Below are 15,733 nucleotides of genomic sequence, written 5' to 3' on the forward strand. Positions count from 1 at the left end.
TGTTACGGCAATGTCATTGGATTTGTTCACACTCCCCTCCACAAAAAGTAAGAGTCTTAAAACATAGAAGTATTTGGCAATCTTTAAATATCCTATGGATAATTACTATAATTTTATTTGACTTATAAATTTGAAAACACTGCAAATTCTAAGTATAAAAATCGTCAAAGTAGTAGCCTGGGCAAGAGTTGCTAATGAAATTCAACTTTAACTTAATCTTGGTGAATCAAGTAAGTGTTGGTCCTTCTTTTTTCATTTACTTTAGTTTGATATATTTGAAATTTTATGAATGTTTGATCTTCATATAAGATGCTCATTTTCCCTTTTTTTTTCCTTTGCACTCTCCACTACCTATATATATCACCAAGGAGTGTAATGGTGTGATTGAGATCCCTCTATCTTAAATAGGAGAAATCAGGTCCAATTCTTTAGAATAGGGAGCGCTAGCTTTCATTGGGCCCTACATTATGCGAATCTAGACTAGTCTGGCATGTGGGTCCCAATACTACACTGAAAAGCTTAGAAGAGGGATAGGAGTGCTTGCAAAAATTGATCCATTCCAAATTTATTGCCACGATTATCTATTTGGCGAAAATTCACCTTGAAAATGCTTTTGATCACCTATAGAAGATCATACAGTTTAGAGACTAGCAAGGATTATTTTCTTATTCTTATTATTCTTCTCCCTTTTTCTTTATGAAGTTTTCCAGAGAATAAGACGACTGCAAGATACAGATCTAGATGACAATTCAATAGCTAGAAATTTGCCTATTAGTGAAGCGTGAAGAATATATTGCAAATTATTTTATATGAATGTAATTATATTTTATTCCTATACGCATCTTCTATGACAATATTTATATTCTGAATGAAATTTTTTCTATGATGTAGAAAATGATAATGAATCTACGAATTATAGAACATTTTTTGTTGATGCTCTTTCTATGCTTGAGCTATGATGAGGTTCGAGGAATAACATTACCCAATCAAGAAGACTTAGAGTTGGAGAAGCGACTAAAACTTCTAAACAAGCCTGCAATTAAAATAATTAAGGTACGTGTCTAAAAAGCTAAAACGGTAAATGCATAACAAATATATGTCCTCTTTGTATGCATTACATTGCAAATTCTCTTTTGTACTACATAAATCATTAATTTTTTAATTTTTTTTATCAATAGACAAAATATGGCGATATATATGATTGTGTGGACTTTTACAAGCAACCTGCATTTGACCATCCATTATTAAAGAATCGCAATTACTACCCTCAGGTTTGCCTCGAATATATCCTCTTGGAATCAATTGTGATTTTCAATTCTGCAAATAAATGGTAAATTATATAAAGAAATTTTGGATGAGACAGATGAAACCCTCTTCGTATATGAAAGAGAGCGATTCAACTATTTCAACAAGTAAAATGTTTCCAAGAACAGAATTACCAGATGGAGGCTGTCCTGTTGGAACTGTTCCTGTTAGAAGAACCACAAAAGAAGATCTTATTAGACATAAACTTTTGCCCCCACCAGAAGATGTCATGGTCAACAGTTCACTTACTCATGTAAGATAATGTTGTTTTAAGTTAACAAAGTTAGTTCTAATACAATTCATATTTCACTGCATATCATTATATTGCGAGTTTGACAAAAAAATATTGAAGAAATAATTTCCTATCACAAACTAATTAAGTTTAGCTTTTAGCATAACATATATTATATTGTTACCTTATAATTACCTTTGCGCAGAAGGAAAATTCCATTGATTCAAAAAAGAGAAGATATAAACCTTCGCAAGGATACAAGGTACATATCATGATTTGTCATACTTATTTAAATTTAATTTATTTTATCCTTTTTGCATTGATTTTTGGATCTCCTTGTTTGAATTTCTGGCCATGTCGCTGATATCCATGAACATCTTGTTCATGAAGAAATTTCAAATTTAAGTGATCCTACATTTATTATATACTCTCTTCAGCTTGCAATCGCTAATACTCGAGGTTATCTGTGACGACCCGGCCCGTCGTCACGTGAGTTACTGCCCCATTTCCCTTAAATTATGTTTCTCTATGTTCCAATATCAGTATTTGAGTTGATCAGGTAGGTTTGGATTGGTTTTTGATGGAAATGAGACACTTAGTCTCTTAAGGGGGAGCTTGTTTTGGAAAAGTCAACTAGAAGTTGACTATTTGGTTAGAGGGCTCGGATGTGAATTCTGATGATTCGGTTAGCTTCGAGGGATGATTTGTGACTTAGGAGTGAAATCAGTATTTAATTTGGAGGTCCGGAGTAGAATTAGGCTTGAATTGGCTAAGTTTGAATTTTGGCGAATTCCGGTTGATAGGTGAGGTTTTGATCCGAGGGTCGGAATGGAATTCCGAGAGTTGCAGCAACTCCGTTAGGTGATTTTGGATATGCGTGCAAAGTTTCAGGTCATTCAGAGGTGTTTATTAGGTCGGGTTTTTGATCGAATATGCAATTCGGAAGTTTTTAAGAAATTTAGGCTTTGATTTGATCATAATTGAGGATTTTGAAGTTAACGTTAGCGTTTTGATGATTCGAGCAAGTTTGGATGAAGTATTAGATCTGGTCTGTGCTTTTGGTTGAGGTCCCGGGGGCTTCGAGGTGAATTCGGGTGGTTGAACGGAGGTTTTTTTGGAGTTGTTGCATGAAATTGAGATCTGGTTTCTGTTGTTTCCGCATCTGCGGAAAAGGGACCGCATAGGCGGTTCCGCAGATGCGGCTATTGGATCGCATAAGCGGCCTGAGGAGGTCCGGCTTGGACTGCTGGAGCGGAAAGGAAACCGCAGGAGCGGCAACCGCATAAGCGGTCTAGGAACGCAGAAGCGGTTCCTGGCGAGTAAATGAGACCGCATAAGCGGTCAGTTGGCCGCAGGTGCGGTGACCGCAGATGCGGTGCTTGGACCGTAGAAGCGGAAAACCGCTGTTGGCAGAAGGGTTTAAAACATTAATTCATTCCGCGAGTTCATTCATAACTTCCTCCATTTTTGACCATCTTGGGAGCTTTTTGGTAGAGATTGAAGAGGGTTTCGACGAGAATTGATGGGAGATTCTGCACTCGAGGAGGTCGATTTGCGAGGAAAGCGCAAGGCGAGCTAGGATTTTGGCCGGTTTGAGGTGAGTAATGGTTATAAATGATATACTGAGGGTTTGAAACCCTGTATTTGCACTATGCAGTGTTATGTTGAGATGAAATACGCGCCATGTGATGAGCGTGGTGATGTCACTGCCGGGGATTCGGACTTGGTCCATCCCAATTGATGACTTACTATACTTTTTGACTGAGACTGAGCTAATAACCGTATATTTTGGGCTAGTTGCCATGTTTGGAGCCTTGTGCCGATCTGTAGAACCCTTAGGGAGCATGTTGAGCTGATTGACCCCATTTTTACCTATTGAACACATACTCTCAGTCATGTCCTTAACTGTGAAACATGAAATAAACCGGTCTTAGTAATTTGCACTCTAAATGAGAAATACCTAGGGTTGAATACCCTGTCTTAGCTAAGTGGGCCCGAGAGGCCAAGTCTATATTGACTAAGAGGGGTCAAGGACCCATAGTGAGGGTATTTGATATATACCGGATCGGGCTGCACGCCGCAGCAGTATATACACATATATGTATTGGATCGAACTGCACGCCGCAGTAGTATATTATATATATGGATCGGACTGCACGCCGCAGTATTATAGCGCTTGGGTTGAAGGAGCCCTTTGGAGTCTGCACACACCCCTAGTGAGCGCAGTCGACTATATCTATTGGATCGGGCTACGCGCCGCAGTATTATATATTATATTGGATCGGGTTGCGCGCCACAGCAATATTAGATGTGGATCGGGCTGCGCGCCGCAGCAGTGTTAGTAAATTGTTGGACAGTTAGAGGATTTTTATCCGTTTTCCCTGCTTAACACATATTTACTGCCTTCACTGTTGATTTTAGAACCGTGTAGTGTTCTTAAAGGATTTCTTATTTTCAGTTGTTATTTATTGCTATTATTCACTGAGTTGGAGTACTCACTTTACTCCCTGCACCGTGTGTGAAGATACAGGGATCCCGAAGGCTTAGCTGTGATTATTTGCTGCTGTCCAGTTCAGTACCGGAGTTATCGAGGTAGCTGCCGGTGTCCGCAGGACCCGATTTCTCCTCTTATCTATCCTTTACTTCCGCATCTAGATTTCCTTTGTATATGATATTGATCAGTTGTATCTAGAGGCTCTGACTTGCAACGTCGGATCTGTTGGGCTGTTATTACTTTTGTTGTGGTTTCCACACTATTCCTATTATTATCAAACTGAGAATTTATGCTTAAATTGGTATTTTAAGTTAATGATTGGGTTGGAAATGTTCAAATGGTCGGGCTTGCCTAACAAGGTGTTGGGCGCCATCACGACCGGGGTTTGGGTCGTGACATTATCCAAGTGACAAATTTGGAGAAGTCGCGATGACAACTAATGTCTATAATCCTCATGTCGAAGGTCAACAAAACAGTGCATGTCGATTGAAACTAATTAAAGGAGCAAATATGATACAAGTCGGTTGGAGAGTAAGTCAATTAACCTTTTCATTGTGAATCTTCTTTTTCCTATCTACATAAATAAAGAAGTGAGCTATCTTTTCACCTACATTTAACATTATTTCCTATTTTCTTTTTAGGTTGATCCTACCTTGTATTGTAACAACGCGACTAGATTTTTCATACATTTCCAGGCAAGTCCCTCACTACAAGAAAAAAAAATCTGAAAATAGCTACGAACGTCGTCGCTAATCTGTCGCTAAAATGCTCATAGACCATAGCTACCAGAATTTTTTGATAATTCATTACTAATCCGTCGCTAAATGAGATTAGCGACGAATTTTTCAGTTTAGCTACAAAATTTGTCCGTCGCTAAAACCTGCTTTTTTAATTGTGCTGATTAGTATGATTAGATAGGGTTTTAAATAATTCATAATTCCTTTTGCTCCCTCAAGTATTTTCTTTTCATACTTTCAGGATGGTGAAAATGCTTGTTTCAACTTGTTATGTCCTGCCTTTGTACTTGTAAATCCAGGAGTAGCTATAGATGGAGCATTTGATATCGTTTCACAACGTGGAGGGAAAGTATATGAGATAGGACTTTCGATAAATTGGGTAATTTTTCTTTGTTTATTCTACCTTTAAGTAAGTAGAAGAATTAATTCAAGCATAAAAGCAATTTCGACCTTTATTTGTTAACCATTTTTTTACTATTGAAAATAGGATCAAAATGAAGGAAACTGGTGGCTATTCTATACAGAGACTAATACACCAATTTGTTTCTGGCCTCGAGAGGTGTTTGATGATTTTGACTATTTTGCTACAAGCGTTAAATGGGGCGGAGTCGTATATAGTCCACCAGGAATACCTACCACCTATGGGTTCAAGCTTTTTACCTATTAAAGACATTCATTATGACGGATATTGTAGAAATATTAAACTTTTAAGTGATAAGGGTGACTACATTGATACAAGCGACTTGCTATATTATTTAGACGCCCCTAATTTGTACAATGTAATATTTAGTGGGGATTATTTGAAAAACACAATGTTTTATGGTGGACCCGGTGCCTTGTGACCAGACATGAGTCTTTAATTAAGTCTAGCCATTCTATGGTAATTTGATTAATTGCTCAAAATAAATGCAAGAAAGTGGGTGCAATATCTTTTTATGTTAATTGTATTTTGTTTCAATTTTCAGTTGATTGAGAAAGAAAACCTTTACAATTATTTATGGAGATATTTTTTCTTTCTTTCTTCTTCTGTCTTTTTTTAATTAGGAAACCGCCAAGATCTCTAACTGTCATGCCCCAAAAAGACCAGCGCAATCGGCACCTAGTATCTTCAACGTATACCGAGTGAACCACTTAAACCTGTCTATTTATTCATGATTATTTGAGTCATTTGGTTAGAAATCTTTGTTTTAATTCAAAACATAATTAGGCCTTTGGCCAAATGACATAAGTGTGGAATGAACCTGAGAGTTCCAAAATATAAATGAGGAATTTTCAGAATTCACTATTGTTTAGTGGCTATTAACTTCTTAGAGCTACCATATATAAATTACTTTCTACAGCTACTATTTAGTTGTTACGGTAATGTATTCGTTGTATTCGCGCTGCTGTATTCATGAATACAACAGCAAAAAGCGCTTAAAAATTAGGGTAGTCCAGTTGTACGCGCATGTATTCACATGTATTCATGAATACAACAGCAAAAAGCGCCTAAAATCAGGGCAGCCCAATTGTAAGCGCATGTATTGACATGTATTCACACCATGTATTCATGAATACAGCAGCAAAAAGCGCTAAAATTAGGGCAGTCCAGCTGTAAGCACATGTATTCACATGTATTCGCACTGCTGTATTCATAAATATCAGGGCAGTCCAGCTGTATGCGCATGTATTCACATATAATCGCGCTATGTATTCATGAATACAGTAACGACAATCACCTTAAAAATAGGTATGTCCAGCTGTCTAAGAGATAGGAAAAACATAAATAGCGTATTTCATGCATCAATGGTAGTATATACTATAAATACTTATTTTGCTATAAAATATAAAAGGTAACTATAGAAAATAATTTTTTAAACTAATTTTGGTTTATAATAAGTAAATTGTATACCTTTGATATAGGAGAGGTAAAATTTCCAATATAAATCACATTTACATGACCAAACCTCCTCTGTGGGCCAACTCATTCATTAAGTTTTTGTGATCGACTCTTTTTGGGCCGAATCATTCATTAAGTTCCTATGGTCGACTCTTTTTGGGCGGACTCATTCATTAAGTTCTTACGGTTGACTCATATGTCTGACTCTCGGTGAGCCAACCCATTCTTATGGCTGACTCTCTGGAGTTTAAAGATTTTGTTTAGCAGGACCAAAAGTTTAAGACTGCCCCTTATTGTGTCATATTTCAGCAGTTAATTCGTCTTGGATGTATTATAATTTAAAGAACATAAGAGAATTCAAACTTCAACAAATAGCTACTTTTTAGACAGCTAATTAATATTTAGTTGCCCTTTAAAGTTATTCAAACATTTACCAAAATAAATTAATTTGGACAACAAAAATGCGGATTGGAAAATTCCCAAAAGATTTACTGGAGTTTGAGCTGCAACAATTATTTCATTTGTCACTTGTCCAAGTAAAAATTTGGGGAAATGGAGACTAAGAAATCAAGACGAGCCAAAACCATTTATTTCAACTCTTGAAAAAACAAAATAAACCATTTAAGATTCATTAATTTTCGAGTATTCATCAACGAGTTTCTAAAATCTTTTCCAGAGGTGTATCAATGATCCATTAATCAATAAAGAAATAAATCTTCAAAAATGGAAATTATTTTTCCACTTTAGTTAAATAATCTCCTTATGGTAATGTCATTGCATTAGTTCACACTTTTCCCTCCACAAAAGGTAAGAAGATAAAAATATAGAAGTATTAGACACTCTTTATACTCCTACAAAACGAATTAATCTCCTCTATGGATATTATTACCAAAAATAATTGAAAACACTTTAAATCCTAATAAGTATAAAATCTTCTTGATAGTAGCTTAGGCAAGACCAGATAGAAAAATTCAACCTCAAGAGTATTGGTGAATCAAGTAATTGGTGGTCTTTTTTCTACTATTTTAATTTACTTTAATTTGATATATCTGAAATTTTATGAATGTTTGGTGCCATATTAAATGCTCTTTTTCTTTTTTTCTTACTCTTTTACACTCTTCACTACCCACGTATCGACTTTCATTCTTCTAGATGACATTTACTAGCTAGAATAAGTCATCGACTTGTAAAAATAATTAGAAATTTATTTATTTGAAATAAATCATCTTCCTATACGACACATTTCTAAGTAAACTTTCTTTTATGATGTAGAAAATGATAATGAATCGAAAGATTATTATACAACAACTTTTGTTGCTTCTCTTTCTATGCTTGAGTTATGATGGGGTTCGAGGAACAAAGTTATCCGACAAACAAGAAGATCTAGAGTTGGAGAGGCAACTAAAACGTCTCAATAAGCCTGCAATTAAAACGATTACGGTACGTGTCTCAATAGTTAAATTGCCATAATTGTTTTTTGTAACTTGTTTAGTGATTACATTTCTATTTTGTAACTTAATTTTGCCTTTCCTTTTTATTTTCGGTTTTTAAGTTCTCCTATTCTTATTCGGTGTGTGCAGTTTTGAATTTCTGATATTCTGCTACTATTAATTACCTGTCTTGGAGATAATTGTTTCGTTTCTCAAATGACCTTTTCATTAAATCTACATCCATATCATACGCCCACTTTTTTATGTATACACTGCTAATTAATTATACTCTTAGCCTCTTTGATATAATGTAAATCATTAATATTTCAATTTTTTCATTAACAGACTGAATATGGTGATATATATGATTGTGTGGACTTCTATAAGCAACCTGCCTTTGATCATCCATTATTAAAGAATCACAATTACCATCCTCAGGTTTGCCTCCAATATAATCATTTTTTTTTTCAATTTTGAAAATAAGTGATGAATAATAAAAAGAAAATTTGTATGAGCAGATGAAACCCTCTTCGTATGTGAAAGAGAGTGATTCAACTACATCGACAAGTAATGAGTTGCCAAGAATAAGATTGCCAGAGGGAGGTTGTCCTGTTGGAACTGTTCCTATCAGAAGAACAACGAAAGAAGATCTTATTAGACATAAACTTTTGCCCCCACCAGAAGATATAATGGTCGACAATCCACTTATTCATGTAAGATTATGTTATTTTCAATTGACAAAGTTGGTTCCAATACAATTCATATTTCACTATATTTTATTGCTAGTTATAACTTATAAACAAAACATGCCAAAGATCCATTTGCTATCACAGCTTTAATTGAGTTTTTTAATATAATATATCTATATTATTACCTTACTTTTGCACAGAGGGAAATCTCCATTGATTCGAAAAAAAGAAGATACAAACCTTTACAAGGGTACAAGGTAAATATCATGATTTATCATATTTATTTAAATTATGTTTAAATTATTCCTAGCTCTTCCTGAAGAATTTTCAAATTTGAGTGATCCTATATATTTTTACTTTCTTCAGCTTGCAATCATTCATACCGAAGACAATCCGAGTAACAAATTTGGAGGAGGCGCCATGACAACTAGTATCTATAATCCTCATGTCGAAGGTCAACAACATAGTGCTTGTCGTTTGAAAATAGTTAAAGGACCTAATATTATACAAGTTGGTTGGAGAGTAAGTCAAATGAGCTCTTCACTGGGAATTAGTTCTTTTCCTATTTACATAATTAAACAAAGAAGTGAACTACCATTTATACATTTAACATTATTTTCTATTTGCTTTAATTAGGTTGATCCTACCTTATATGGTGACAACGCGACTAGGTTATACATACATTTCCAGGCAAGTCCCTAACTAATATAATTAGTTAGATTTTTAAAATTTTCATATAATTCCTCAAATATTTCTTTTCATACTTTCAGGATGGTAAAAATGCTTGTTTCAACTTGTTATGTCCTGCCTTTGTACTTGTAAACCGAGAAATAGTTGTAGATGGAGCACTTTATCCCGTTTCACAACGTGGAGGGAAATTATTTGAGACGAAACTTTCGATAAATTGGGTAAATTTTCTTCTTCTTTTTTTGAAATTCAAGCATAAACGATCTCGATCTTTATTCGTTAACCTTTTTTTTTTTGGTTGAAAATAGGACCTAAACAAAGGAAACTGGTGATTGTTCATCACAAACGCTAATATACCAGTTGGTTTTTGGGCTCGAGAGGTGTTTGATGACTTTGACTATTATGCAACAAGCGTTCAATGGGGCGGAGTCGTATATAGTCCACCAGGAATACGTGAACCTCCCATGGGTTCAGGATTTTTCCCCATTAGAAACACTTTATATGACGCATTTTGCAGAAATATTACACTTCTAAGTGATAAGGGTGACAATATTAATGTAGGTCAATTGCCAACATATGTAAACAACCCTAATCTATACAATGCCATAGATATTCCTAATGGTGGGGATTATTTCAAACATGTGATGGTTTATGGTGGACCTGGTGAGCATTCATGAGTCTAATCTAGTTATTCTGTTGTAATTTGATTAATTTCTCTAAATAATGCAAGAAAGTTGGTGCAATATCTTTTTAGGTTTACTATATATTAATTTGTTTTACTTTTCATTTGATTGAGAATCTCTAAGTTATCAAGGTATTACTTATATTTAGAATTTTATCCTCTATATGATAGTAATATCTAGATTTTTGAACAAGCTATGCAGATAAGCAGATGTATCTGTGTGAGAAACGTGAATTGTAACCAAACATTATATTGTAAACTTAAGGGCACATCATTTAATATAGTAATAACATGCTCTAGAGTTGATATGAGCGTTAGAGTAGGATCTATTGTTCATCAGAATTGTTTGGGTCGCAAATTAACAATGCTAATTAAACAATTCTCTCTGCTGCAAAGGCCACTTTTGTTTCAATTTGAGTTTATTGATAAACAGAGGCGGATCTAGGATTTTAAGTTGGCCGGTGCCATAATTTCCTTCAATGTATACTTTGTAATGACCAATACAAATTTTGTTAGGATGTTTAATCGATTTTTTTGAATTGATTTGGGTCAACCTAATAGATATTTTTTATTTGAAAATTTAAAAATTACATCTCAAATATAAAACAACAAACATGATTAGAATTTTAAAATAACACCACACCTTTATTATAATAACATAAGTAAAATCAATATTTTCACTGAAAAATTACATCTTTTCTTTATATTAAAAATTAATTTAATCAAGTAAGAAAACATCTTCAAAAACAGAATTACATCAATCAGAATAAGAAAATTTTAAAAAATATTTTCCATAGATAAAGTATACCCCATAGGCATAAATTAGATAAACTACATGATGTTTTATACGTCAATACCACACAAGAGGGGGAAGGGTGATTTGTGTGGTGTCCAATTTTTGCGTGCACCAGTTATAGAAAGACCAGGTTCTTTTATGTGTTCCAACCTCTACTGTTTGCAGAATAATAAATACAGAAAATAAAGAACACAGAGATTTTTACGTGGAAAACACCTGGTGAAAAAACCACGACCTACGTCCCAGAAGAATTTTCCCAAAACTCTTTACTAAATCAGTGAACCAAACAGCATTTACAAAAACTCTTTTGTAAACCTAGAATTATGTCACGAACCAGAATCCCCACCCTCAAGAGTCGTGATGGCGCCTACTCGTAAAAGTTAGGCAAGCCAAGAACATTTGCAAATATTATTCTATCTCATTTTATACATGATTAAAACCATTAAATAATTGAAGAATAAGCAATTAAAAGACGGTGATTAATAAAAGATAGCGGAAGTCTGAACTACATATGGAAATATCGTCTAAAATATCAATACAAGTCTCTACCCAGCACCTGGTGTCACAATATTTCACGGACTATCTTCGAATGCTAAATACAAAAGTCTGAAATAATATAAATAAACTCTGTCTCAGTACAAGGGAAACAGGGCAGGAAAAGGTAGAAGAGATGTCGGGCATGCGGACGCCTGCAGGACTACCTCGGGAATCTCGTGGACTGAAGGACTGCTCCCTGGCTACTGCTGCGCACTGTAAGCTGCTCCGACACCTGGATTCGTGCAAAAGAGCACAGAGTGTAGTATCAGCACAACCGACCCCATGTGCTGGTAAGTGTCTGGCCTAACCCGGCGAGATAGTGACGAGGCTAGAACCAAAATTCAGATAAACCTGTGCATATATATATATATATATATATATATATATACACACACACACACACACAAATACAAGGGAGAAACAACAGAAATAAACAATTAAAGCTGGGAGGGGAAAACATGCTTTTGGGGTAGCAGATGAAAGCAGAATCTCAGGAATATTATGGAAAATACTACAATTTAACTTCTAACACGGAATAAAGACATAAAGACAACTTTCATTTTAAGTTTCATCTTGTTGCAGGCGTTCAACCCGACCCCATTTCTCATATCTCATGGTAGGCGTACCACCCGCTCCCATTTCATAATGTCATGTGGTAGGCGTACCACCCGCTCCCATTTCATCAATCTTGTGGTAGGCGTACCACCCGCTTCCATTTCATAAACCTTGTGGTAGGCATACCACTCGCTCCCATTTCATAAATCATGTGGTAGGCGTACCACCCGCTCCCATTTCATAAATCTTGTGGTAGGCGTACCACCCGCTCCCATTTCAATCCAACACATTATTACAAAGAGAATTCCGACAAGGGAACAAGATAATATAATGATTTCCCGGCAAGGGAACAAGATAACATAATGATTTCCTAGCAAGGGAACAAAAATATCAAATCAACTATCCCGGCAAGGGAGATTCAGCTATAACCAATCCTATTCAATTTCTAATTAACACAATTAACACCAATACTCAATCATAACCAAAGTCCATGGAAATAACTAAATACTTGCTCAGTATCAAAGATCATCTATCAAAGTTCTCATAGGATCAAGTAAGAATACAACAATTTAGCAATTTAGGACTCACAGCCATGCTCGACACCAAAGTATAGATACCCGTCACCATGCCTATAGATCGTACACAACACAAAACAAGTAGAAAATATGACTCGACTCTTAATCCCTCAAGCTAAGGTTAGACCGAACACTTACCTCAAACTTTCATGACCAAATCAATCCACAACAACCGCTTTCTGTCACGACCCCAACCCGGTCGTGATGGCGCTCAGCACACTACTAGGCAAGCCCGACCTTATTACCACAATTCCCACAAACTTAGATAGATTTCAGAAGCAATAACACAATATAATAGGAGTCTGAATTTACTGAAAAGTGCGGAAATAACAAAATACATGAAATAGTACTACAAGAAATTGGATTATTAGTGGCAATATATAGCAGCGACTCTATAGGTTGCTACAACAGCTATATTATTAGCAGCAACTTTTAGATGTCGCTACAAATGGTTAATGTTTAGCAGCGACTATTTTTCTGTCCCCACTGATGTGGCTGGAATTTTCAGTTCCGCTAAAAATAAATTTTGGCTCCATATTTTTTGTGACGACTTTTGGACAATCGCTGCTAAATCTATGTTGCAGCGACTAGGTCGCTCAAATACCACATATTTTTACTTTTAAAATAATTTGTAAAAGGCAAATACCTATTCTAATTAATTAAAACATTTCAGCTGTACTGGTGGGTCGCTCTGTGGTATGAACGAAACATTCACCTCTCAGCCAAATTCTTCAAACACAACCCTAGCTTTCACCAAACAAAATTCTCAGAGAATCGGACCCTCAGCGAAAATTTCACTGCCTAGCGAATCGGCCCTCAGAGATGGAATCTGAATCCCGCTTCTAAGTATCACACGCTTCTAAGAATCCGCTGGAATCAGAGATTTCTGAGTACGCTTCCTTCAAAATTTCACTCTTCTAACCTTTTCCTTCGATTTCTTTTTCCTTTTTCTCTTAAATATCTGGCTCTATGCTTTTTGAGAACTACTGTATATGGCTTTGTTTGTTTCAGTTGGTTTGACCAAAATGTGAATCTCATTTGTCAAAATCCCTCAAATCAAAGTGTGAATCTCATTTTTCAGGTATGTTCAAATCCCAAATCTTTTTTATTTTTTTGCGGATAATTACTGCGTTTCAATCTCAATCTCAAGCAATAAGTTGGACTCAGCTATATGAATTTCATCGTCCTTTTTTAACTTTCCTAAGATTTTAGTACTTATTGAAGAAATCCTCGAAAATGTTTTTTCAGTTGATTAGAGAAGGAGATTTGGTTGAGTCAAGTTCTTGGGTGAACCACTTCTTACTCAAAATGTTATTTGGATAATTTAACCAACTCTTAGTTCTGGTCAAAACAAGAGGAAATCAGATCTGTTGCTATTTTTCTCTTTCATTCAGGAAATTTGTTTAAGCGCAGTCTAGTTATTGTTGTTGTAGTCTAGTTGTAATTCCTAAGTGGTAATTCACCTTCATGCTTCTGAGTTCTTTTGGAATGTTTCATGGTCAATACAAGATTATGCACTTTAGATAACTTTGCAATTCATTTGTATCTGCTTCACTTCTAATTTGCAGTTGATTTCTCTCTCTCTACTGTGTACTGACTCACCTAAAGATCTTCCTTTTCTGAGTTCTACTAGACAAGTAAATTTTGTCTTGTTTTCTTTGTATTAATACTGTTCTTGTTTTCTCTGTTTTTCTAGTTATTGCTTAGTTTCATTTCTGTTCCTAATCAATTTCGTGCATTTAGGGATAATTCTCTTTTAACTTCGCTGCTCTCAAACAGTGTTTGGAAAAGCGCACGCTTCATCGCTTAAAGCGCGAAGCGACGCGAAGCGACAGAGTATCGCTTTTCTGTGCCTAAGGCGACGCGAACAGCTGAAGCGCACGCTTTAGAGGAAAAATCGACGAGGCGACGAGGCGAGAGAAGCGACATATCGATCGCTTTTGTTCAAAAATCGCATCTGGGCCTATTTTTTTTTTAAAAAAAGATTGGGTCTGTTTTTAATTTTATACGAAACAAACCCCTAATTGATGCGCGACATAACAGAACACAATTGCTGCGATTTTCTCTCTTCTTCATTGAAAATTAGGGTTTTGGGACAGAAAGTTTCTGCTTTCTTTTCTCTTTTTCATCGCAGCAGACCAGCACCAGTCCACAGCTCCAGTCGACCAGTATAGGTAAATTTTCTTCTCCTTTCTTCTTCTCATTTTTTTCTTCTTTCTTTCTTTCTTCTTCTCATTTCTTTCGTCACTGACTCGCTGGGCTGGAGTTTTGTCTTCTTTCTTCTTCTGAGTTTTGTTTTCTCTTTTTTACTTCTTTCTTTTATTATTTATAATTTATATATTTTATATTTTTCAGTTTATTTGATTTTTTAGTGTATATTTCAGTAATTAAAATTAATTATTATATATGTTATATTTTCAGTTTATGTGATTTTTTAAATGTATATTTCAGTTTATATAATTAATTATTATATATATTATATGTATTTTCAGTTTATTGATTATGTTGATTCTAGTAATTTAGTAGCTTTGATTTTGCTTGTCCTATGGTTTGTGGATGATTTGGTGGTACCCAGTGTTTTGGAGAGCGCGAAGCGCAAAAAAGCGACAAGGGCTCGCTTCGCTTTAGCGCACGCTTTATTAAAGTGAAACGCAATTCTTAAAAAAACATAATGTAAAATTATAAATAATCAAAAACTTCAATTTAAATACTTAAAAGTAAGTACTAGGTACCACCAAATCATCCACAAACCATAGGACAAGCAAAATCAAAGCTACTAAATTACTAGAATCAACATAATCAATAAACTGAAAATACATATAATATATATAATAATTAATTATATAAACTGAAATATACATTTAAAAAATCACATAAACTGAAAATATAACATATATAATAATTAATTTTAATTACTGAAATATACACTAAAAAATCAAATAAACTGAAAAATATAAAATATATAAATTATAAATAGTGAAAGAAAGAAGTAAAAAAGAGAAGACAAAACTCAGAAGAAGAAAGAAGAAGGAAGAAAGAAGACAAAACTCCAGCCCAGCGAGTCAGTGACGAAAAAAATGAGAAGAAGAAAGAAAGAAAGAAGAAAAAAATGAGAAGAAGAAAGGAGAAGAAAAT

The 15,733-nt window shown here is 34.9% G+C and overlaps 1 protein-coding gene across 1 annotated transcript; it reads left to right on the top strand.

The window, feature by feature from the left end:
- The first annotated feature begins 4,460 nt into the window (after nucleotides 1-4,460).
- Nucleotides 4,461-14,408, top strand: LOC104227279 (protein neprosin-like). Its single transcript, XM_070161718.1, has 17 exons — nucleotides 4,461-4,562; nucleotides 4,673-4,726; nucleotides 5,010-5,147; nucleotides 5,256-5,378; nucleotides 7,920-8,087; nucleotides 8,423-8,515; nucleotides 8,596-8,790; nucleotides 8,967-9,023; nucleotides 9,133-9,288; nucleotides 9,403-9,456; nucleotides 9,537-9,674; nucleotides 9,762-9,781; nucleotides 9,866-10,116; nucleotides 12,051-12,084; nucleotides 13,610-13,679; nucleotides 14,167-14,235; nucleotides 14,295-14,408. Exons 1-17 carry the CDS (start codon nucleotides 4,461-4,463, stop codon nucleotides 14,406-14,408), a joined length of 1,836 nt encoding a protein of 611 aa, XP_070017819.1.
- The last annotated feature ends 1,325 nt before the right edge of the window (nucleotides 14,409-15,733 follow it).

The sequence above is a fragment of the Nicotiana sylvestris genome, chromosome 1 (assembly GCF_000393655.2).
Source record: "Nicotiana sylvestris chromosome 1, ASM39365v2, whole genome shotgun sequence".
NCBI classification, from domain to species: Eukaryota; Viridiplantae; Streptophyta; class Magnoliopsida; order Solanales; family Solanaceae; genus Nicotiana; species Nicotiana sylvestris.